The sequence below is a fragment of the Anas acuta genome, chromosome 21 (genome assembly GCF_963932015.1).
Source record: "Anas acuta chromosome 21, bAnaAcu1.1, whole genome shotgun sequence".
In the NCBI taxonomy this organism is placed as follows: Eukaryota; Metazoa; Chordata; class Aves; order Anseriformes; family Anatidae; genus Anas; species Anas acuta.
Genome location: NC_088999.1, coordinates 4128127 through 4151264, shown reverse-complemented (window position 1 = coordinate 4151264; position 23138 = coordinate 4128127). Strand labels below are relative to the sequence as shown.

General features: G+C 58.2%; 1 protein-coding gene across 1 annotated transcript; it reads right to left on the bottom strand.

Moving 5' to 3' along the window:
- Nucleotides 1-5214: 5214 nt before the first annotated feature.
- Nucleotides 5215-22699, bottom strand: YTHDF2 (YTH N6-methyladenosine RNA binding protein F2). The gene is made up of 5 exons (XM_068657722.1): nucleotides 22394-22699; nucleotides 22197-22221; nucleotides 21485-21564; nucleotides 15814-17424; nucleotides 5215-6168 (listed from the first exon to the last, which is right to left on the bottom strand). The coding sequence occupies exons 1-5, from the start codon at nucleotides 22418-22420 to the stop codon at nucleotides 6145-6147; spliced, it is 1767 nt and encodes a 588-aa protein (XP_068513823.1). The 5' UTR covers nucleotides 22421-22699; the 3' UTR covers nucleotides 5215-6144.
- Between the last annotated feature and the right edge of the window lie 439 nt (nucleotides 22700-23138).

Sequence of the window (23138 nt, the reverse complement as noted above, 5' to 3'; positions counted from 1 at the left end):
CGTCCCATGCCCCCCCCCGGCTGCAGCCCCCGTCCCCCACGGAAAAACTCGGGGGGAAGGCGCCTTTATCGCGGCCCCATCGGCCCGCACGGGGCAGCTTTATTTTTAGCGGAGGTGCAAGGCAGCGCCACCAGCGCGAGAGCATTTTTCCACTCGCATCTGCGTTTGTACAATTTGGGTTTCCTGTCGCGGTTTCGGCGCTTTTCGAACCTGCCCCGATTTTTTTTTTATTTATTTTTTATTATTATTATTTTTTTTTTTTTCGCAGAGCCCTTCGAGTACCGGCGCGCGTCCCCACCCCGACCTCCGTGCGCATCCGGCACCCCCAGCCCCGCTGCCTCGGAAAGGGGCAGGAGCAGCCCCCCCCCGGGATCGGGGTGTCAGAGGAGGAACAGGGAGGGGACCCCGGGGACCCCCCCTTCCTGTAGTGCCCCCCCCCCGGGGGCAGCATCCTGCGGGCCGAGTGGGGAAACTGAGGCACGAGGGGGTTTGGGGCAGCACAAGGGTCTGGGGATGGACGGATTGGGGTTTTTGGGGCGGAGGGTGGGGAAGTGATGGGGATGAAGGGGGTGAGAACGCAGGGACCAGCTGGTTCCCCCCCCCACAGAGCGTGCCCCCCCCCCCCCCGCTTCCTCTGACACAGTTTCCATCCGCCCCAAGCAGGTGCCAGGTGAGGGGCAGGGGCAAGAAGGGCCCCCCCCCGCCACGTCCTCTCCTGGAGCTGCAGCCCCGTAGGGACCCTTAGGGGGACCCTTTGTGTCCCCCCCCGCATATCCCATACCCTAAAGTCCCCCCTTACCCCAGCCCCCTCCCCAAAACCCAGCTCGTGCAGCCCCCGAGGGCTGGTTCCTCGTTGGGGCCAGGTGGTGACGGGACACCCGGTGCCCCCCATGCCCTGGGGGGGGGTCCCCTGGGGGAGGCAGCTGCCAACAGCTGTCAAAACAAAAATAATAATAATAAAAAAAAAAGAGAAATACACAATAAACCAGAAAAATCCCCAAATTTGGGCAACTTCCCCCAATCCATCACCCGGACCCCGCCAGAAGCCGTGGATGCCCACGGGCTCCTTGGTGAGGATGCTGCGGGGTGAGGCTGAAGGCCACTGCCCCCCGTCCCTGTCCCCTGTCCCCTGTCCCTGTCCCCCCCCCTCTCTCCTTCCCCCCCCAGCCGAGCGGTGCCGCAGCTGCGGGCCAGGTGCCGGAAGCCGACCTGCCGCCTGCTTTCTCCCCGCTTTTCTTTTCTTTTATTTTCTTTTCTTTTTCCCCCCTCCACTGACCCGCTACCTTCACTTTCTATACGAGAGGTGACGGGTGGCGGGGTGGCATCGTGTCCCACCCCCCCCCCCCCCGGCACCGGTTTGGGGACGTCACCGCAGCTGGCCCCGTGCTGGGCTCGGTGCCAGCCCCTGCGGTGTGGGGACAGCACCTGTGTGTCCGTGTGTCCCCGTGTCCGTGTGCCCCTGTGTCCATGTGCCCATGTCCATGTCCCTGTGTCCCCGTGTCCCCGTGTCCCTGTGTCCGTGTGTCCCTGTGTCCCTGTGACCCTGTGTCTGTGTCCCTGTGTCTCTGTCCGTGTGTCCATGTGTCCCTGCATCCGTGTGTCCCCGTGTCTGTGTGTCCCTGTGTCCCCGTGTCCCCGTGTCCCTGTGTCTGTGTCCCTGTGTCCCTGTGTCCGTCCCCAGAAACCATTTGGGACACAAACATTGTCCAAGGGGGGGTGTCCCCAGGATGTCCCCAGGCTGAGGGTGGCCGGGGCACGGTGTCAGGGGACAGCGGTGACCCCGAGCCCAGCGGGGGGGTGTCAGGCTGGGAGGTGTCCCCTCAGGTGCCAGCACTGCCCCGACGGCTCCGTCTGGGGGGGGGACACAGGGGCTACAGCCATGTCCCCATGTCCCCAGGTTGTCACCTGCAGCTTTGTTTCCATCCCGGCTCCTCCTGCAGACACCGAGGTGCCCCCCCCGTGCCCGGTGTCCCCGCGTGTCCCCCCCACGCCGCCTCCCCCGGGGACCCCGGGGGCTCCGGGCGCGCGTGCCCGACGCGCCCCAGAGCGCGCGCACAGACGGGGCGCGCCCCCGCTGCCCTCTGCCGGGGAACGGAGGGGCTGCAGCCCCCGGAACGGCCCGCGGACACGGCCCCAAAGACCCCATAACCCGGGGACACGGCCCCCCCTGAGACCTGTGTCCCCATCCCGCTGTGTCCCTGTCCCCACGGGTTCCCCATCCCTGCAGGACCCCATCCCTCTGTGTCCCTTTTCTCATTGATCCCCAGTTCTCCTGTCCCCATCCCCGTGTCCCTGTCCCCTGTGTCCCCATATTTGTATGTCCCCAATCACCTATGTCACTGTCCCCATGGGTCCCCATCCCCTGTGTCCCCATCCCTGTGTCTCCACACCCATGTCCCCATCCCCTTGTCCCCAACCCTGAAGATGCCCATCCCCATGTCCCCATCCCTGTGTCCCCATTCCCATGTCCCCATTCCCATGTCCCCATATCTGCAGGACCCCATCCCTATGTCCCCATCCCCATAAGTCCCCACCACACCAAGCAGAGAAGGGTTAACCCCCTCCCACCCATGCGTGGGGAAGGGACACGCACACACAACCCCCCCAGGTGGCCTCAGAGTGGCCAGGGAGGTGACAGCGCCACGGGCTGTCGCCAGCAGTGCCACCACCGCGCTCTAGCCCCCTGCCCTGGGGGATGCACCCGGGACCTGCAGATATGGGGACATGGGGATGGGGGCATGGGGATGGGGACATGGGGATAGGGACACGGGGATGGGGACAAGGGGATGGGGCCCTGCAGATATGGGGACATGGGGATGGGGACACAGGGATGGGGACAAGGGGATAGGGACAAGGGGATGGGGACACGGGGATGGGGACACGGGGTGGTGCACAACCCCACACAGCAGCGCACAGCCATGCAGAGGGGTGCAGAGCAATGCCCGGCCGTGCACAACCACGCACAATGGTGCAGGGCAGTGCCCGGCCCCACACAGCAGGGCACAAGCAACGGAGCACAGCGGTGCTGAGCAACGCACAGCCACGCACAGAGGTGCACAGCAGTGCACAAGCGTGTGCAGCAGTGCACAACCATGCACAGCAGCGCCAAGCAATGCACACAACCACGTGCAGCAATGCACAACCATGCACAGAGGTGCACAGTGATGCACAAGCGCATGCAGCAGTGCACAACCAAGCACAGCAGTGCTGAGCAATGCACACAACCATGCACAGCAATGCAGAACCATGCACAGCAGCACCAAGCCGTGCACACAACCACGTGCAGCAATGCATAACCATGCGCAGAGGTGCACAGTGATGCACAAGCGTGTGCAGCAGTGCACAACCAAGCACAGCAGTGTTGAGCAATGCACACAACCATGCACAGCAGCACCAAGCCGTGTACACAACCAGGTGCAGCAATGCACAACCACGTGCAGCAATGCACAATCCTGCACAGCAGCGCTGAGCAATGCACCAAACAATGCACGACCGTGCACAGCAGTGCACAACCACGCGCAGCAGTGCTGAGCAATGCACACAGCAATGCACACAGCAATGCACACAGCAATGCTCACAGCCATGCACACAGCCATGCACACAGCCATGCACACAGCCATGCTCACAGCAATGCTCACAGCAATGCTCACAGCAATGCTCACAACCCCTCCCAGCCGTGCACAGCCCCACGCCGCGGTGCACGGGAGCCCTCCCGTGGCAGTCCCGGCTCCTCTCCGCTCCCAGCACCCGGCCGGTGTCACCGCACCCTCCCCACGCCACCGGGTGCTCCGACCACCTGCAGGGCTCTCTGCATTTGCCCTGCAAGCCCCCAGGGCTGATGTTTCCCCCTGCAGCAGAGCCGAGCCCCTTCCTCAGGGCAGTTGGGACCCCCCCGGCCCTGCCCCGATGCGCAGAGGCGTTGCACATTATTTACCCAAGGGCTCATGCAGTGCCCAGAACCCGTGTTTTTTTTTGTCTTTCAAGGCCCGGGTCAGCCCTTTGCTCTGCAGCCCCCCCAGCTCCCCGCCCTGCTGGGGGGGCACGGAGAATTCACCTCCCCCCAGGGAGCAGGGCCATGGGGGCAAACCAGGGCACGGGGGCTTCCCCCACGCAGCCTACAGGGGATGTGCAAATATTCTGCCTTTGGAAATAAATGGGAGCAGTAAAATTGCTTTTTTTATTTTTTACTTTTTTTTTTCATATTTTGCTGGTGTGGTCTCCAGTTATAAGTTTTTTTTGCCAGTATCCGTACGTTTGCCATGCCCAGACCCCTCCTCAGGGCAGCCAAACCTTCAGCAGCATCCCTCAAATTAATGCACGTCAATACCTCTTTCTCCATATCTCAGCTGCCTAAATCTTTCCCTAAATCTCTGGGACACCCACTCGGCCTCTTCCTGGGTACAAACACTCCTCACGTTGGACCCCGTTTTGGTGCCACCCTCTCGGTTTCCCCCCCCCAAACCCGCAGGTCTCCCCAGCAGCAGAGCACGGCCGGGCATTACACACAAAATGACCCATTTTTGGCCAAACTTCAGGGAAGAGCCCCAAAGCAGCACAAATACCAGCACGGGGCCTTGCTGCGGGGTCAGTAAGGTGATGGGGCAGGCAGTTTTTTCTGAAGTTATTGCAGGCAGGGAAGGTTTTACACCAGCTTTGAAGACACCGCCAGGGATTCCGCACCTTCAGCCAGCTCGGGGAGGGAAAGCAAGCAAAAAACCACAGAGCCTGAAATTCCTCTGGAGGAAAGGTGTAAGGAATCCCCCCAAAAACAGAGGTGACCACAGCACCGCTTGGTTTGGGCAATAAGAGCAGAAAACAGGAAAGGGATGGGGCTGCTTGGAGCCAGATTTTGACCAAACCAAGAATATAGCCCAAAAAATTAACCCAAGAAATGACAATGCTCATCCGTGGGGTGATCCCCAACCTACCCCTGAAATGGGAACAAATCCCAGCAGTAGGGCACAGCTCACACCGGGGAGGGGCTCCAAATCCCAAGAGGAGGCAGCCCCAGCCCCAAACATCCTCCTGCCCAGGAGGGAGCAGGGCTGGGGAAGCGACCCCCATGCACGGGGAGCGAGGTGGAGACCCCGAGCCCATCAGGCTCAGCACCACGAGCATTAAGGGAAGGATGCAGCAGCAAACCCCGAGCTGCAGAGCAAAAGGAGGGGAAAAAAAATCAGAGAGGGGGGCGCCAAAGTGAGCAGCGGACACCAGTGATGCTCAACAGGATCTCACGTTTATTATTGAGAAGTGATTAATGGTGAAAAGAAAGGCAACGCCCATTCCTCATTGGCTTAACAAGAAACTGAAGAAACATATTCACTACACATTTTACAATATTTTTTTTGTCCAAAAATCATTTTCCTGTAAACAAAACAAGTTTTTTTTTTTTTTTTTACCGCTGTTCTCAGCTCTCAAATCAAATTAACCCAGACTTCATCTGTAATCCGTATAATGCACAAGAACAGAACATCTCTTAGGACTCCTAGTACTTGACTTTCGAGTAACAAAGGGTCAGCGAAAAATGAACCACCTTCAAGACACAACCTCGTGGACAATTTCTGCTCAATTCTTCTTAGGCCAAAACCCCAACTTCCTCGTCGGATCCCTCCTCTTCCAGGCCGGGGGGGTGGGGAGAAAAGAAAAAAGTTCCTCCACTTTCTGCGGTGGATGTTACAACTCCGTGTTCCAAGTGCAAATGTCAAAACCAGGGGAAGGAGGCGCGAGGGGGTGGAAGGAAGGGAAGCAGCGGGGTTTAAAAATTAGAGAAAAAAAGGCATATGCCACTTACGGACTTGAAAAATCCGAAAAAACATAGTAAAAAGACAAAAAACAAAGCGTATGCTCCAAAAATCACAACCAAAGCCAAAAGAAAGGGAACAGTTTTTTTTTTTTAAACCTATGCTCTACCTAGAAGGGATTTTTTTTTTTTAAATTTTTATTATTATTTTAAGTCCTATGTCTTGTGAAATTCCAATACTTTTTTTTTTAAACTGCAAGTTTGTAAGAGTCACTTTGAAGTCAATGAAATTAAGAAAAAAAAAAGTCCTAATTCTCTCTGGGATATTTTTGCTCTTTCCTTCTCTCTCCGAGAGATAGCCGGGACGCAACCTCTGCTGCAGTCTCTGGGGGAGGAACGGTCTTTTACTTGACACGGCCTTGGCGTTCCTGCAAAAGCAAGAAGAAAAAAGGGAAAAAAAAAGACAGCAGGTTAGCCGAGCAGCTCTTACAAAACCACCAGGGTTGAGTTTGATTCACTGGATTCACACAGCAGCATTGCAGCACACGGCAGGGACGTGTCGGGGTGGGCGAGGTGAGCCTGAGACGTGCGGGGCTCGGGGCCACCAGCTCAGCACCTGCCCCTGGAGGGATCCTCAACAGCAGAGCCCTGGGATTTCCCTGCGAGCTGAGGAGTGGGGAAAATAAGGAGTGAAGAATAAGAAGCAAAATGTGAAGGACAAACCAAGGAAGAATTGGTGAAAGTGGGTCGGTCGAGGTGACTGCTGGAGTCACTCACATCGGGGAGGGCTGGGAGGGGGTTGGAAGAAGCTCCCACCCTCCTGGGCACTGCAGGACACCGAGCACGGAGCCAGCGCCGAGGCACAGCCCAGCACCACGCTGCAGGGAGCAGCTTTTGGGGACTGGAGCACTGCCTCTGCCTTTTTCCCCTGGTGTTTCACAGGCTGGAGGCTCTCCCACCCCTGCAGACACCGCCTGCATCCCTCCTCCAGCACTGAACACCCACAGACCCCAAGCCAAACCCAGCAGCCTTGCCCACAAGCTGCTGATAATCCCAGGGGATTGCGAGGTGCTGCCCAGCCCACCTTCAAAGCGTTGTTCCCAGGCACCACCTCCAAAAGGAAACCTGCCAACAGCTCACGGAGCCTCCTGGAAGCAGCGCCTTGTGCCAGGAGCCGGCAGCACCAAGGAGGCTCCAGCTCCAGCTCCTCCGCGCCCCGCTGCCCTCCCTGAGCACGGGGACAGCCAGCCCCACACAGCACCGTGCACAGGAGACCTGCCAGGGAGAGGGGCTGGACTCGAGCACAGGCTCTCCAGGAATATTTGCACCGCATCAGTCGACTTCACTCGGTTCTGCTCCGGTACAGCTGCCCGAACCTCCTGCAGGTGCTAAAAGGTGCTGGCACTCAACATCAAAAATAAAAGTACCGTGGTGCTGAGCAGAACGGCTCCATTCGTGGCTGTCCCCACGGTGCCTGGAGGTGCCAGATAAACGGCCTCAAAAAGTCTGACTTCTCAGAGGCAGAGGACACCCCCTCCGAAGATCCCCATCTGCCAGATGTCCCCGTGCCTCCAGGCTAGAGCAGGGACGTGCCCAAACAGCTCCGTTTTGGGGTGGATCACAGCACCGCTCCTCCTCAGCTCCTCAGCCTGCTGTTCCATTTCAAAGCCTCCTCCTGCTCAGCACCGACCCAGCACCGTGCAGAACCACCAGCTCCCTCCACCAGCACCTCCAGCAGCACCCAGAGCCTGGGACACAGCCCCAGGACAGGTGCCACAGGGCAGCAGCACTGCAGCATCCACCACCGAGGGCATGGTGCCCACAGGGAAGCCCAGCAGGAGGCAGCACAGGCAGCAGCATCCACACCCTGGGCTCTGATCTCGTAGGACATCCTCAGGAGGAGATCCCCAAAAGCTTCCTGCTCTCCCTGGCTGCCTTCCTGCACACCTGGGCTGTCACCTCGCTGATTTAAATAGGAGGAGCTGGAGAAGGACAGCAGCACGGACACATCCCTGCCTCCCTGCAGCCAATTCGTCAGTGACCGGAGCGCAAAAGGGATCGGTGATGAGTGGGATCTGGCTGCTGTCACTCACACAGCGCCACGGGGCTGGCAGGCACCAAGCTCTGGTTAAGCAGAAGCCCTCCAGCATCACCCTGCTCAATCCTTGTGACACATCACAGCAGTCCCAATGCCACCAGCCAGGTCCCAATGCCACCAGCCAAAGGAGCGAGCGGACAGACCCCAGGCAGCCCTGCTGCGGGGAACCAGAGCCAACAGAGGGCTCAGGAGCCTGCGCCCAGAGCTGATGCCAACGGGTGATAACCCCCAAACCCCACAGCCAAACACCGGCCTCAAGAGACCAACACAACTCCCCGAGCTCCTGCGCCTTGCCCCACACCTCCAGCAGCCCACACCTCTCGCTGCAGCAGCACGGTGTTTGGTGCCCCAGCTCTCCTCTCATACCCTGGATGTGATCCTGGCGAGGTACCGTGATGCAGAGCAGGATTTCCAGGGCTCTGTCCCCGAAGCAGGCTGCTGGCTCGGCTCGGACACTCAGCTTGGCCCAGCACAGCCACAGACAGCACAGCCACAGACGAGGCTTCGCTTCTGTTGGGCTTATCAGCTCCACAGACAGCCCCGAGGCCTGGGTTACAAACCAAAGGTGAGGTTTTCCTGCTGTGGGCATTAGGAAGCCGTGAGAGCTACAGAGAGGAGCTGCATCTGAGCCTGCCTAACACCACAACAGCGCCCGGCTTCCAGACACGGCTGTGCCTACACCTCCGGGTCACCAGGAGACAAGGGGAGACCTGAAAATAAAAGCAATTCTTTGCCAGAGTAGGAGAAGACCTCCTGCTTTGCAGCTAAGAACCTGATGGAAACCTAAGGGAGCAAAACCCAACATCCACACAACCCCTAGAAGAAGAAACCAGCATCGCTGGGAACACATGGGCCAAGCAGGGACACCACGAGCAGGGCTGAGCGGGCTCCTGCTGGCTCCGGGGCGCACGCAGCAGCCACACGGATCCCATCGAGGTGCTGGGAAGGGCAGAAATCCACCTCGTCCTCCTGCAGGGCACCCTCACTGCTCCCCACCAGTACCGGGGTGGGAAGCCAGCCACCTTCCTGCAGTCGGGGGCTTTGGGCACAGCAGCACCTCTCGTTTCCAGCTCCAATTTCCCCGTCGGGGCTCAGGGCGCTCGGCTCTGACCCATCGGCCACGCAGAAACCCTGCGGAGGGGGGAAGTAACAGCACAGATGAAAGGAAGGGGAACAGGTAACATCAAATTCAAGCAAACTGTGTCCAGTGGCACTTACAGAGGCTCCCTGAGCTCTGTGCTAAAATTTTCACCTACACCAGGCACAATAAGGTGATTTTGGGTGTTTTAAAGTCGTGTTCCTCCCCATTTGGGTTCACAAGAAGCATGTTTCGTGACTTGGGTTCCTCTACACTCACAGCTCACACAAGGAGGATCAGCACCAGAAAATGAGCACCCTGTGCCCCTTCAGAAGAGGAAGGGCTCCCACCTGCATGGTTCAAACCCTTCAATATCTCACTTTTTCTACCCTCTGTCACACCGTGCAAGTGTCACTGACTGACTAACCCTGTGCAGAGAATCTGGGGAGCTTTGCTGCAATCTGTGGTTCAAAATAGCCCTAAAAAAAAAATAGGAAAGAGCAAATAATGAAGTGACCACGTTTCCTGATGCTACTGTTCCATCCCAGGTAATAAAACAGCAGCCAAGTGTGAAGAACCGGAGGGCCTTGGGACAAAACCCAGCTGAACGCCGCAGTGAATTTGGTCTGCGTGGCTGAGATAAAGCAAATGACGCAGGTGGGAACAAAAACTGCCCTAACCCCATGGCGACGGGCTCCGAGCTGCCAGTAAGGACCAGAAGCAAGGCTTGGTTTGATCCGTAGTGCTCGGAAAACACCCCCAAACAGAGCAAACACGTCCAGAACAGACCTTATCGCCGGGCCTTGCTACAGCCCGAGCTGCACCTCGGCCCCAAGCAGCGCCTGCTCCTCTCCACCTCCACAGGAGAACTGGGAAAGGGTTCGACAAGGGCAGCAGGGACGAGCAAAAAAAAAAAGGGCAGGAGAGTTTCTACCTGCAGAGGCACCGGGCTGCAGCTCTCGCTCCTGGAAAAGGCCAAATGGGGTGGGAGAGCAGAGCAGGCACCGGCTGCACGCTGAGATCTTTCAGCTTCTGCATGAGAACGAGGTGGCAGCTTCTTCCCAGAGCACCTCATTGAGCAGAGGAACTTGCTGCCACAGCGTCCTGAGGATGCTCAAAGAAGGCATCAAAACGTGGGAGAAGGAAAGCCAGCAGGACACAAACGCTGGGCCCAGGAACTCCTGATAAAGGTGATGGAGCTTTAGGAGATGGAGAAACACGTGCTCGTGCTGTCCTTACAGCCATTTGCTCCTCACCACGTTACTGCTGGCTGCACGCAGAGCTGACTACCTGGAAAAAGTGCAAGGAGGCTCGAGGAACGTCTCCACGCATCCAGCAGAGCCCCGGGTCAGCCACCTCGCAACCCCCTGGTGAAGATGCTCGATTTCTCCGTGCCAAGTGAAGGCTGCAGGGCGCACACAGCCGAGCCACCTGCAGCCTTCTGTGCCCCTGCCTCGCATCGCTGCTTGAAGGGGAACACGCAGCAGCACTCACCGGAGCAGTTTGAGATCTCAACTCTTGGTTTTTTTCCCTTTTTTTTTTCCTTTAAGCTCACCAGGAGCACAGCACTCGCAGCAGCTGAACGCAGACTCAGGCTGGCTGACAGCAGCCTAAAGGTTGAGCGATGGTCGGGACTTCGTGGTGTCCTCATCATCAAGCAATTAGGAGTTCTCTGAAGGTTTTAGAGGAGGTGACATCAAGTCACGAGTAACAGCTGGGAGAACAGAGCCTTGTGCATACAGATGCACGTGGAACAGGAAGAAATCCCACTGCTTTAGTGTCAGGACTAGAAACGAGACGAAGCTGCAGTTAGATCTTGTCTCACGTCTTCTAAGCCAATATTGCACTGTAAGAACCACTCTGCTGTTAACCAGAGAAAAACCCTCAGCATCATCCTTTTAATAAAGCAACGCTAGTGGTACGGAACCAGGAACAGGCTCCATCTCCAAGCTCTTCCTAGAGAACAGTTTGCAAAACCCCAGAGCTCTCCTACGAGCCGCTCAGAGGGCCGATCACTCGAGGTGTGTGCCCAGTAAACACCTCCTGCAGGGCAGCTCGTCGCTGAAGGAGCTCTGAGAGGCTCTGCCCCAGCTGGGGAAGGGCAGAGGTAATCCCAGAGGTAAGAGCAGCCCTCCTGAGCAGAGCCTGCCTTGGACAACTCTGCCCCAGTACGAGCAGAGCAGCACTAATTCACTTAGCACGCACCACGAAGGAATTGGTTTAGGAACCTGTAAAGCCCCAGGACAGCCCAGCCACTCCCAGGTACAAACGGGAACGTTCAAGAAAATAAGAGGGCTCAAATAACTGCAGCTGAAACAGTCACACAGCACCCAACACGATGCCTCCTAGCTGAGCACCGGTCACATAACACAGAAGAGAAGTGGCTCCTTGCAGGCAGAAGTGCTGCAGAATTACAATCTTCCCCCTAACTCGGTGCACGAAGCTGCTCTTGATGTCCTGCACTGCCACAAAGCCCGGGTATTGATGCACTTCAGCAATTCTCCTAGGATCCTGGTCAGCTTTAGGTGATGTCTTGTGACCCTGCACCTCTGCACCAGGCAGCAGAGCAGAGCCATGCCCCGCGCACGGTGCTCAGCTTCAAACCCAGCTGCTTGTAGGGACCTGTTCATAAAATAACCTGAACCACAGGGCCTGGATCAGCAGCTGCTAACCTCGGTGCCAGCACCTTGCTCACAGCTCCTGAAGAAAGCCACCGGCACCGACATCTCCCATTCTCTCTCCTCGCAGCTCCCAGGGAATCCGCCAGCCACACGCAGCCCGGCTCAGTCGCTGAGGGAGGCACCAAGTCTTGGTTTTCCAGCTCTTCTCTTGGAGTCATCGCGCTCACAATGCCGATGCTTCACACGTTGGCAGGAGGATCAGGCCGGGGCATCCTGCAGCTCGGAGCCAGGTGGAGCAGGAAGGAGCGAGCAGCTCCTGGTGGCCTGCTGACCTGCAGACAGAGGCTCTCCATCCCATTACCGCTCCTCGACGGCTCCTCTCCCCACCTTCAGAAGCCACAAACCGACTTTAACGAGATGCTGATGGAGTCAGGAGCTGGAACAGGCTCCCTCGCTGCAGGGAAAGGGCTCCCTGCTGCTCCTGGGTCAGGGCAGGGGGAGCTGAGCCTTCCCCTCCCGTTTTCTGCTGCCCCTAAGCAAAGCAAAACGTAACCGAGCTGCAGGAGATCACTGCTAATGCTCGGCAGTGCTGCCAGCAGGTGTGGCACGCACAAAGCACTGCTGGTGGCAAATGGGGAGCAACAAAATACTAGGGTATGCAGCAGGGGTGATGTTCACTGCTACTGATGAACACAGACACATGTACAGGACTGGAAAGGCCGGGACTAAACTGGGGGAAAGAAGGCGTGTTACCGAGCAGTGGAGGGCACTCAGTGCCTGTCCTGGTAAAAACCAGCTAAAAACCCTTTGCTGGGGTCAGGATCCAGAGCAGAAACAGCAAACAGCCTCGGGATGGCTGGATAAAAGGGACCACATGAGTGCAAGCAGCGTCCCCTTGCTGGCACAGCTGCCTGTGCCTGGATGTGCAGTGCCCACAAACCGAATCTGCTTCCCCTGCAGCCAGAAACACTCTCCTGGGGAGATGGCAAAGCCAGACACAACACAGCATCAGCCAGGACAACCAGCAGAAGGAGAGCAGTGCTACAGGAAATATTCCCACTCCTCCCTGCCCTCAGAGGCTACAGATGAAGAATTGAAGAGCTCTGCAGGAGGCATCGGGAGGCGCTCCCTTTCCCAGGGGCTGGGGAGCTGCCTGCTGGTGCCAGGCAGGCTCGCACAGCCCCGCGCCGTGTCCCTGCACCCTACCTGCTGTGGGGGCAGCGCCACGTGCCCCTCATGGAACTCCTTCAGCGCAGAAAGCAGCACGTCTGGGGAAGCAGCAGCCTCATCCTTCTGTTTGGAGGGGCACAGCCTCAGCACAGATCCCAACCCCGCACAGCTCGCCCCGACTCGATGCCAACTGGCCAAGGGCAGCCGGCCGCCCCACAGGGAGGGCAGGACGTTCTTCATGCAATTTCCTTCCCCAAATCCCTGAAACCCGCAAGGAAAGTCCCCCAGGCCTGGCAAGGGGATGAAAGACCCGTGCTCAGCACCCCTGGGAGCATGTTTTCTGGTTGTTCATTCACCAAAGGTAAAGCCATCCTACCCGGCAACGAGCTGCTGACCCCCCCCCCACAGACCCTGCTGGCTTTCCAGAAGCCCTGCACTGCTCCAACCAGGCTCACACCGGCAGTCGGCTTCATCCCTTGGGCACAAACACCTGAACCCTTTAAAAAATGGATTTAGTAAAGCAAAGCAAGACCTCGAAAGAAATCAGAGGGCAGAGGCGAGGACAAGAGCACGATTTCAGCGCCTCCAGCACCGCTGAACCTCCCCTCACTGGCCAGAGGGAACAGCACCAACCCCCAGAGATATTTTTCATATGACTTCTGGGGACTATTTTGGGGAATTCTAGAGCAGCGACATCAGCAGGGAGATGTAGCAAAGGAGCCTGGAGAGTTCCCAGGCTTGCACAAGAGCTCATCCATCTGCTCAGGCGGCGAGCACGGATCCAACTGCAAAGGTTTTGGCAAGCTGGGAGCCGAGTGTGACAACCACAGCTCACTCCGAGCCCAGAGCAAGCCCAGCGGAGACATTTCAGCTCCAGGGGAGAGGAACGCAGGAATTACCGTGGCATCGCCACCCCAGGACTGGTGGTGGAGACAAAGAGCTCGTTGCAGCGGGATTTCCCCGACACAAAAGCAGCCTGACACACCACGGGCAGGGAGGCAGCGCCGCAGCCCCAGGAGCATTTTAACTTTCCACTGCCCCGGCTGCGCTCTCTGATTACTCTTCTTTTTCCAGGTGACTCGCTGAGGTGTCCCGAGGCAGGCACAGCGTGGGGCTGGGGTTTTTTTTCTGGTTCTTTTTTTTTTTTTTTTGCCAACCGCAGCCCCAGGGTGCCTGTCAGCACCCACCCTGCAGCCGCTCCTCAGCGAGGGCGCACGGCAGCGGTCACAGAAACCCCAACCCTCCCCGGGGCCGCGGCAGAGAGCCCTCCGAGAGGTCAAAGCGCTGCAAGAAAAGCCCCGAAATGCTGCAAGAAAAGAGCCACTCACTTCCTCCGTGCCGGATGTCACAGGGCAGCGGCCCTCCGCATGCCCCAGGGTGAGTCAGCAGCCGAAAGCAAACTTCACGAATTCCTCCTTGCCTCCTGCTCCCGGAGGAGGATTTGCAGCATTTCCATTTCCTAACAGCCACTTCTGCACCGGAGCAGCACCGGGAGGGAGGCGCCCAACACCCGCTGCTGCGGCCGCTTTGACCCCACCACGCAGGAGCACCCCAAAAAATCCGAGGCTTGCTGGGGACAGGCTGCAAGGCCCGGCTGAGGAGACGGGCAGGGATGTTTTGCATTTTAAAGGAAACTGCCAAGTCCCTATTTTTAATATCTTACTCATTTTCAAGCCGTTGTAAGCTAGCAAACAGCAGGCCACGTGCCTGGCCCCTCTCCCCCTCTGTTCTCTTCCTTCTTCCCACCCCCTTGCACCTCCCCACGACAATTTTCTTTCCGTCCCTGCCCAGATGCCGGGCAGGTGAGGACCCCACTTCCCGCAGCACCCCCCAATGCCCACCCCGCTCACAGCCTCAGCTGAGAAAGGAGAAAGAGAAAGGCTGGATGGAGAGCAAGCAATGCTCGGATGTGAGGTCACACAGCGCATCCAGGTCCTCACAGAGAGCAAGTTCAGGTGTGAAATGAAGAAATCCTCCTCTCCCCCTGCCCTGCGGCTCCTTCCTCCCCTACAGATTTCCTTCAGGCACTGCAAACGCTCGAGGCTCCGAGATGGGACCACCTCTGGTGATGCTGCTTATGGGGCTGATGCTCCAAGTAAATACAACAAGAAATTAAGGTGTTCACTGCCGTGGTGAGCAGCTGCAGCTCCTGACTCAGTTCTCCAGCTGCCGGTGGAAGATTCCCCAGCGCTGAAGGTGCAGAGCCCACCCGAGGGCTCGGCAGCCCTCCACAAGCTGTGCCGGGGCTCAATTTTAATCACTGCTGTGATCAAATCCCAGCAGAGCCCCGCTGCGGAGCGGGTCAGCCGCAGGTGATTCTAACACGAGCGCACCCAGGCTCGCCGCTCACTGAATTTCCTCCCAAATCAGAGTTTGGGAACAATTCCCAGCCCTCCCCGTGAACAAACAGGGGTGACAGCAGGCTTCGGGGTGGCAGACCCACGTGGCAGGGCATGGCCACACCGTGCCGGTGCCAGCTGACCGGCTCCAGGTCCTGCCCCTCGCTGCCAAAGGAACAGAACGACCCGCGCCGCCTCCACGGGAGAGGACGAGCGCTCATGGCCTTAAATTGCTGCAAGGGAGATTTAGGTTGGGCATTAGACAAAGCCTGCTGCCGGGAAGGATAATTAAGCGCGGGGCTGGATTGCCCGGGGAGGGCCAGGAGCTGCTGCAAGTGGAGGTTTTACGAGCAGTGGGGAACATCTGCCAAAGCCTCAACTGCCCCCAAAGCCCCCCTGATCTCCCACTCTGTGCCATCCCGACCCCGGAGCTGACCGCAGGGGGAAAATGGATTTTGTGCGGAGCGTGGTGCTGGGGAAATCTGGGATCTGCAGCAACCGAAGGGCAGCAGACCACCAGCAGGGCCAGCACGAGCTTCCTCACCCCGCTCTGCCAGGAGGCACCCAGCTCTGGCAGCACCCCTCTGCACCCCCTCGGCCAGCAGGTTGCCTGTGTGAGCACACAGCCAGCCAAAAAGCTCCCCAAAAAGCCCCTCGATGCCCAAACTCGCCCACGCACCCCGTGCCTTCAGGCCACAGACCCCATCCGCGGCACGGCAGCCCGCCTCCTGCCCCGCAGGACCCCGCCGGGCAGACCCAGGCGTTACCTTTTTGACATTTTCCTCCTCCTCCTGGCGTTTCTCATAGTGTGAGAAGTCATCGAAGATGGAGGTGGTGTGCTTGTAGGTGGCAATGATTTTCAACACCTGCTTAGCCTTTTCCAGAGGCACCTCCTGAGTGTCCCTGGAGTTGGTCACTGGTTTATTCTCGTTGTTCTCTAGGCGGATGTGCCGCAGCTGGCTGTTGGGAACGTCCTTCACAAAAATCCACCTGACATCAAAACGTCCCTTCCACTTGTCCTGGGACCACACCCCCGCGCACGTGTTGTAGTCCACAGCGGATTTCATCTCTGCTACCCCGCAGAAGTGACCGCTCCCGTTGACGCTGAACAGTAAGTAAACGGGGCCCTTCCCGTTCATGGAGCGGTAGGCGGCATCCAGTCTCTTGTTGCCGTGCTCCGTGCTGCACCAGATGTTGTATTTGATGGACCGGTGGATATCGTCCTCGGAGTAACTCTTGATGATGAACACCCGCCCGTGCTTGGGGTTCCAGTCGAAATCCTTGGGGTTGTAGTTGTTGATGGACCTCAGCTTCTCCAGGACCGGGTGAGGCTCCAACGGGGCGGACCCGGAGCCAGCCTGAGCCTGCCCCGCTCCTCCGCCACCTCCTCCGCCACCGCCGTCCGCCCCGTTTTGGCCGAAGCCGGTGCCGCGGTTGCGGGGGGCCACCCAGCGGGCGGGCTGAGCCCCCTGCTGCGGCACGGCCAGCGGGGTGGGCTGCGGCGGGGGCAGCGGCTGGGGCTGCTGCTGCTGCTGCCCGGCCGAAGCCTGCGCCACCACCGGCGGGCTGCCGCTCATCTGCTGCCCCACGGGCTGGGGGGACGCCTGGGGGGGCTGCTGAGCGATGGTGGGGACCAGAGCCTGCGAGGGGGCTTTGGCCACCGGCCCTTTGTTGTCCCAAGTCCCGATATCCATGTTGTGTTTGATGGGGGGCGGCGGGAGGCTGGAGCCCGCCAGACCGTTCTTGGTCTTCAGCTTGGGCTGCTGCTTGGCCGGTTTGCTGGCGATGTCGGCCCAGGACGCGGGTTTCGGGGGAGCGATGGTGGCCGGGGGCAAGCTGCTGGAGGCCACGATGTTACTGGCCATGGAGCCGCTGCCGACGGCCGAGCCGACCACTTTGGGGACGTTGCTCGCCACGTCCGTGCTGCCCAGCTTGAGGGCGGCCATGCCCTGGTCGATGGCGTTCATGCCCGGAGCCTTGTTCAGGGTCTCGCTGGCGAAGGCGGACTGCCCGTCGATCATGGCTCCCCCCAGCGAGCTGGGGGCGTAGGCGTAGTTGCTGCTGTAGCCGGAGCTCTGAGTGGATTGTCCCTGAGAACTGTTGTTGCCCCAAGCCGAGAAGTCGATCCCGCTGGGGAAGAAGTTAAAGCCGTGCTGCCCCAGGAACGGGGTGCTGCCCAGGGCCCCCGGCTGCCCGAACATGGCATCGGGGAGGAAATGGGGCTCCCCGTTGCTCAGCTGTCCGTACGAGGTCAGGTAGGGCATGGGGGGGTCGCCCCCCGTGGACCAGGCAGCCTCGCCCAGGGAGTAGGAGAAGCCGATGGAGGGGCTGTAGTAGTTGGGCAGGTAGGAATCGGACATCGCAGTGTAGGCATTGTTCTGCAAAACAGAAAGCGAGCACTGAGCGGTTAGGACGAGCAGAAGAAGCTTCCAGGGGCCAGAACCAGAAGCCGTTTCGCCTTCCTGTGCCCAACCCTCCCTGCCCTGGGGCCGGGCAGGCAAACGGGCCCGGCCCCAAAGCACCTCCAGCAGCAGCTTTGCTGCCAGATGAAGCACGAAGGCTTCACCAGCTCCTGGTGCTAGGACAGCACACGGTGCTCCTCACACACGGTGCAGACGGGTCACTGGGCTGCCTCGGAGCTCCTGCTCACGTTGTGAAAGCAGCATCTTACCTAGCACAGAGTTATCTTCTGCTTCTCCTACCTGCTAGGGAAGAGGGATTTTCTCACCTGGGAACGTACGTGTCAGAGCTCGTTCTGTTTGATGCAGGGTTTGGGGGAAGGAGGCAGAGAAGTGGAATACCCGGGGTGAAGGGCACTGCCGAAATCACAAATGTCCTCGCTGCTTCTAGCACAAGTCCCTTCCTCAAACTTACCACCCAGAACTGCTTTATCCCAACAATTCAACTGTTAGAGTTCGAAATATTCCAAGAACTCACAAACGAACCAGGATTTAATGCCTCATCTTCGGGATACCAGCTGCTCTGCTGCTGCAAGCACATCCTAAAAACACCTGGAGACGGGGAGCGATCAATAACATCTCATCCTCATGGCGTGGTGGCCACGACAGCATGAGCAAGCAGGCTGCAGAGCAGGAAAAAAAAGCTGCTCTGTGCTCCGGTCTCCCTTTTAACATCCAAATAGCCTTTAGGTTATGAAAACAAGTGCTTAATTTTACAATTAGGAAACTCTCAGACATGACTAAGATTTGCTTCCACGAACAACATCTGTCATTTCGTATTCAAAGCCGGGTCCCCCCCGGGGAGCTGTTAAAGCCTCGCTAATGGACATTATCAGCTGGTAATTTGAACCTGGGTGCAGACGGGCTGGTGCTACGCAGCCGCTCACATGCCAACCCGATGCAGATGAGATGAGAAGTTCAGTTCCCGTTTAAAAGCTTGGCTTGCAGCAGGCTCTACTCCATTTTTCGTTGAATCACATTTCCATGTGCCAAGCGGCTCCCCCAGGACTTCACGCCGTGCCCAAATCCACGGAGGCTCTCAAGATGGCTCGGGCATCCTCCAGAAATAGCTTTGCCTCCGTGCCTTCCATGGGGTTGAATGGAAGCAACAGGTTTGGGGCTAACAGGGTCAGCCTCAGCTTCCCCCAGATCAATAGGAATTAAATTCCCCCTGTTTTCAGTGTTTGGGGTGGAAGGGGGCTCTCAAGATCCCTGGTTCCAATCCCTTAATTCAAATAGCAGAGACAGAGCTTGTTTCCCTGTGTAAAACTAAAAAACTTTCTTTGCTACTTCACAGTGTGACTGCAGGGAAGCTCAGAGCCCGACACTCCTGCCCGTCTGCCCAGACATTACCGAAATTAACTCCTATCCCAGGCACAGTTTCAGTAATTGAGGAACTCAGTCCTGCTAACCCCAACCACCCAACGGTCTTGAGGGCTCAATCTGCCCAAAAATACGAACGGCAACACTGACTCGAAGGGGTGGTTTGCAAGGCAAATGAAGGAACTTCACAAATAATTACTATTTGGATCCAGCAAAGTGCCTTGCCCTCACCTAAAAGCTGCAGGCAGCGCAGCGCAGAGCTCAGCTCCCTCTCTGCAGCCTCCTCCTTCGCAGCCAGCCGAACACCCGGCCCCCGTCACCTCCAAACATTTCCTCGTGTGCTGCCTGACGTTGAAGTTGAAGGCAGCCCAGGTTAAAGCAGTACCTGCAGAACGTTCACCAGCTGGCCTCACGCAGCAAGGCTGGAGCAGAGGAGTTAATGAACTCCTAATTAGCAGGTGAGAGCTGGCAGCTCGGTGTGTTTGCGACAGGCCCGCTGCTGCTCCTCACTGCCTCGATTTCCACAGCCGTGCTTCGCCATCAAGCAGCACCTCGCTCTGCTGCGCTGCACTTGCACAACTGACACTGATTAGCATGCAAATAAAGCCTCATCAGCTTTTAATTCTCTCCGATGACTAAGACTTCACATACAGTTATTTCCTCAAATTCGCTATCCCTCTACGTCTCCACCTCAGACCAGGGGCTGGGGCTTATTTACTGCTGCTGCTCAGCTTCTGGGGCTGGTTTTTGAAATGAAGAGTCACTGACTGTGTACCTGAGCTCTGAAACGTGCAGCAACATCACGTCCCAGGCTGCCAGGCCAGCAACAAGCACCTGAAACAGCAGCTCTCCAATTAAAGGCCAGGAAACTTTACAGCGTGGTTACCTTGTGCTGCTGGAGAGGGCTCAGCCAGCAGAGCTCTCGCGCTGCGCTGCAGCAGTTGGCTGAATTTGATTCGTTTCTCAGTCTCAGCTCCCTTCCCACCTTCAGGAGAGGGGTGCAACCTTCCTGCTTCTCTATCAGGAGCCTGGCTCGGCAGCTCAGCAGCTCCGGTCACCTCCAGACTCACCCCCAGGTTCTGGATTTTTATTATCAGGAGCCTCACGATACAGATGAGAGGTGACAAGAGGTGACGAGCATCACAGCACAGTAAAAAAAAGAACCAACAACTTCAGCTTACCCTAAAGTTTCAGTCAAAATCAACACAGCTGCTTTACCTCACTCCTGCTGAATTTCTAGGGTAACTGCTGTGGTTCAGCTCCTCGCTTTTAAAAAATAATTGTACCGGTTTGTGACACAAAAAGAAACTTTCAGATAGGTACCAAGCCCACAAAATAAAGTAAAATATTGTTTTGCTTCTAATATTGCAGTAACTGTCATGCTATTTAGGAAATTTAAATGAAACTATGCTCTGTAGGAAACACTTCCACTTCCAGATGGAGGTTAGAGATTGGTGATGCTGGTCTTGGGGACAAAACAAAACAAAAAACTGACCATTAAATGATAGGGCAAGGAAAATAGCTAATTTTAGTCAAGGCTTGAAAAAGTCACCCCGCTCTCTCACCCTACACAGTTCAGGCTCGTAACATTTTAGGGAGCTGAACGCAGCGAGTTACCTTCACGGGCATGCCGAGTGCTGAAGGGTACTGACAGGGAACTTGGCCTCAAGTTTTTAGAGGAACTAGGAAAAGACCTGTTGAATATTTAACTGAGATAGAAACCTGCTCCTGCGTTCCAACAAAACATGTGGCACCTTTATCTGAAAAAAAAAATAAATACACTGACTAGTAAATATGATTAAAAAATACAGAGAGGGAGAACCGAGGCAGCTTATTGTCACTAATCACAGCAGGAGAGGGAAAAGAAGCCAAGGGAACCAACTCAGGGCCCCGCTCCGCCTGCAGATGTTTATCTGTAATGCCCACTGGTAACATCTAATCAGCTGAACTCCATCTGCTGCGTGTCGCTCTCCTGCTCCGAAGACAGACCAGTTACCAACAGAGATAATCTGAAGGAACAAGGTAAGAGGGGAAGGATCGGGAAGGCCGACTCTCCGAAGCCAGTCACAGTCTGCAGCCCAACTCTAACTCGAGCTCTAACAAAGTCTTCACAGCCTTTATCACACGAAGGTTCCGCGGGCTTTTTTTTGGTGAAAATTTGAGGGGGGAAAAAAACAAACCCTTGACGTGCATTTTCAGTTTACTTGGCAGAGATAAGAGCCCCGATAGTATCCTCCCAAAGCCTCCAGAGCACAGCAGCGTTTTGTGAAAGCAGTTTCACAATGCAGCAGAGTGCATCTGCTCGTAGGGGATAAAGAACCACACACGAGCAAGGAAACAAGGTCAAAACAGTAAAACTGAAAGATCAGAAACGCTAACTTGGAGACAGTTGGTCGCTACTGTTAAAAAGGAGCTGAATCCAACCCTAGGGGGTCCCCACACCCCAAAAGGTTGCTAACAGCTTTATTCCTCACCCACCGGGGGCTGTTTCTTTTTTTGCTGGGGGAGCTGCAGGTGTAAAAGCCACGTTATGGGGCGAGCAGAACGCCCTGGGGACGGCAGACACGAGGATGCCAGCCCTGCCTCGGCAGCCAGGAGCAGCAGGAAACCGCCGGGCTCCCGGCGCTTCCTGCCCGCTGCAGGTACTCTTACTCACCGGCCTGGCCTGGGGGCTCAAGTAGGGCTCAAAGTCGTCATCGTTTAAGCCATCCTTCTGGTGCACGGAGCCGTTTTGCACTGGGGGGGAGATGTGGGGCGTTACAGAGCTCCGCCACAGCCCCGCCGGGCGCTACGAGGCCGCCCCGCTGCCACAGCCCCTGCCCGAGAGCTTCCCCCAGCCCCACACACAGACCGCCTCCACACTCCTGCAGCATGCCAGCTTTTATTTCACTTATTTTATTCACTTAGCGGCCCTTCTTCCTTTCCCCAGTGGTTTTCCTCCTCCCCCAACCCTTTCAGCTCACAGCCACGCTGCCCGGGGCTGTTTTAGCCGAACGCTTCCCACCCACACCCCCTGAGCCCCAAGTTCCCCCCGGGGACGCCTGCTCCCGACCGGACCCGGTGCCCCCCCCAGCATCCCCCTGTACCCCCCAGTGCTCCCAGTACTCCCCAGTATTCCCAGTACCCCACCATACCCCCAGTAACCCCCCACAACCCCAGCACCATCAGACACCCCAAAACCCTCAGTATCCCCCAGCGTTCCCATTACCCCCCCCATACCCCCCAGTGCCCCCCACACCCCCGGTACCCCCCCAGCGCTCCCAGTACCCCGTGGCCCCGCTCCCCTCCGCTCCCCCCAAGTTCTCCCCACACCCCCGGTCCCCCCCCACCCTCCCGGGTGCCCCAGCCCCCCCCGGCGCCCCCCTCACCTTTATTCCCCTGCCCTTTGGGTCTCTGCGGGAGAGAAGAGCGCGGCGGTGAGCGGGGCAGGCCCAGGCCGCGGGGAGGCCGCTGCTGGGCCCCACCGGGCCGCGGCCTGCAACGGAGCGGGAAGGGGGGGGGAGGGAAGGGAGGGAAGGGAAGGGGGCGTGTGGGGGAGATGGGGGGGGGTCGGCGAGGCCCCTACCTGCTCCAGGAGGCTGCTGGCCGACATGGCGGCTCCGCGGCGGGGCTGCGGGCGGGGCGGGGCGGGGCAGCGGCGGCTTTGTCCGGGAGCGGGGCTCGGGGCGCGGCCGCCTTTGGAGGACTCCGGGCCGGCGGCGGCGGCGGAAGGGGGCTGCTGGGGGGGCGACGCTCTAGGGCGAGCGGCCCCCTCCTCGCCTCCCCCCCCCTCCTCCTCCCTCCCTGCCCCTCCGGCCTCTGCTTCCGGTCCGCGTCTCTATGGCCCCGGGCCCGCCGCGCTCGCGCCCACACACGCGCGCGCGCGCTCCCCCCCCCCCCCTCCCCTCCCCTCCGCCTTTCAAGCCGGCGTCACGCGGCCCCGCGCGCGCGCGCGCGCAGGCACAATGGCGGGAGGGGGGCGTGGTGCATGCCGGGCCGGAGGAGGACCAGCAGGGCGGGAGGACCCCCAGCGCCCCCTGGTGGGAGGGGGGAGCTCTTAAAGGGCCACCCGCCATTTAAGGTTTTTTTTTTTTTTTTTGGGTGAAAAAAGGAGAGTTTTAGGCTCAGCTCGCCCCCCCTAAACAGCTCGCCGCTGTTTGAGCCTCCACGGTTTGGCTCGTTGCGACTAGGGGTGTGGGAGTGCCCCCACTGCGATGGCCCCCCTCTGTGTTCCCCATAGGGCGCAATGGGGCTGGGGGCCCTGTGGGGCTGGGGGCTGCGGGACGAGGCCCTGAGGGGCTGTGGGGGGTGCGGGGTAGGGCTGGGGGCTG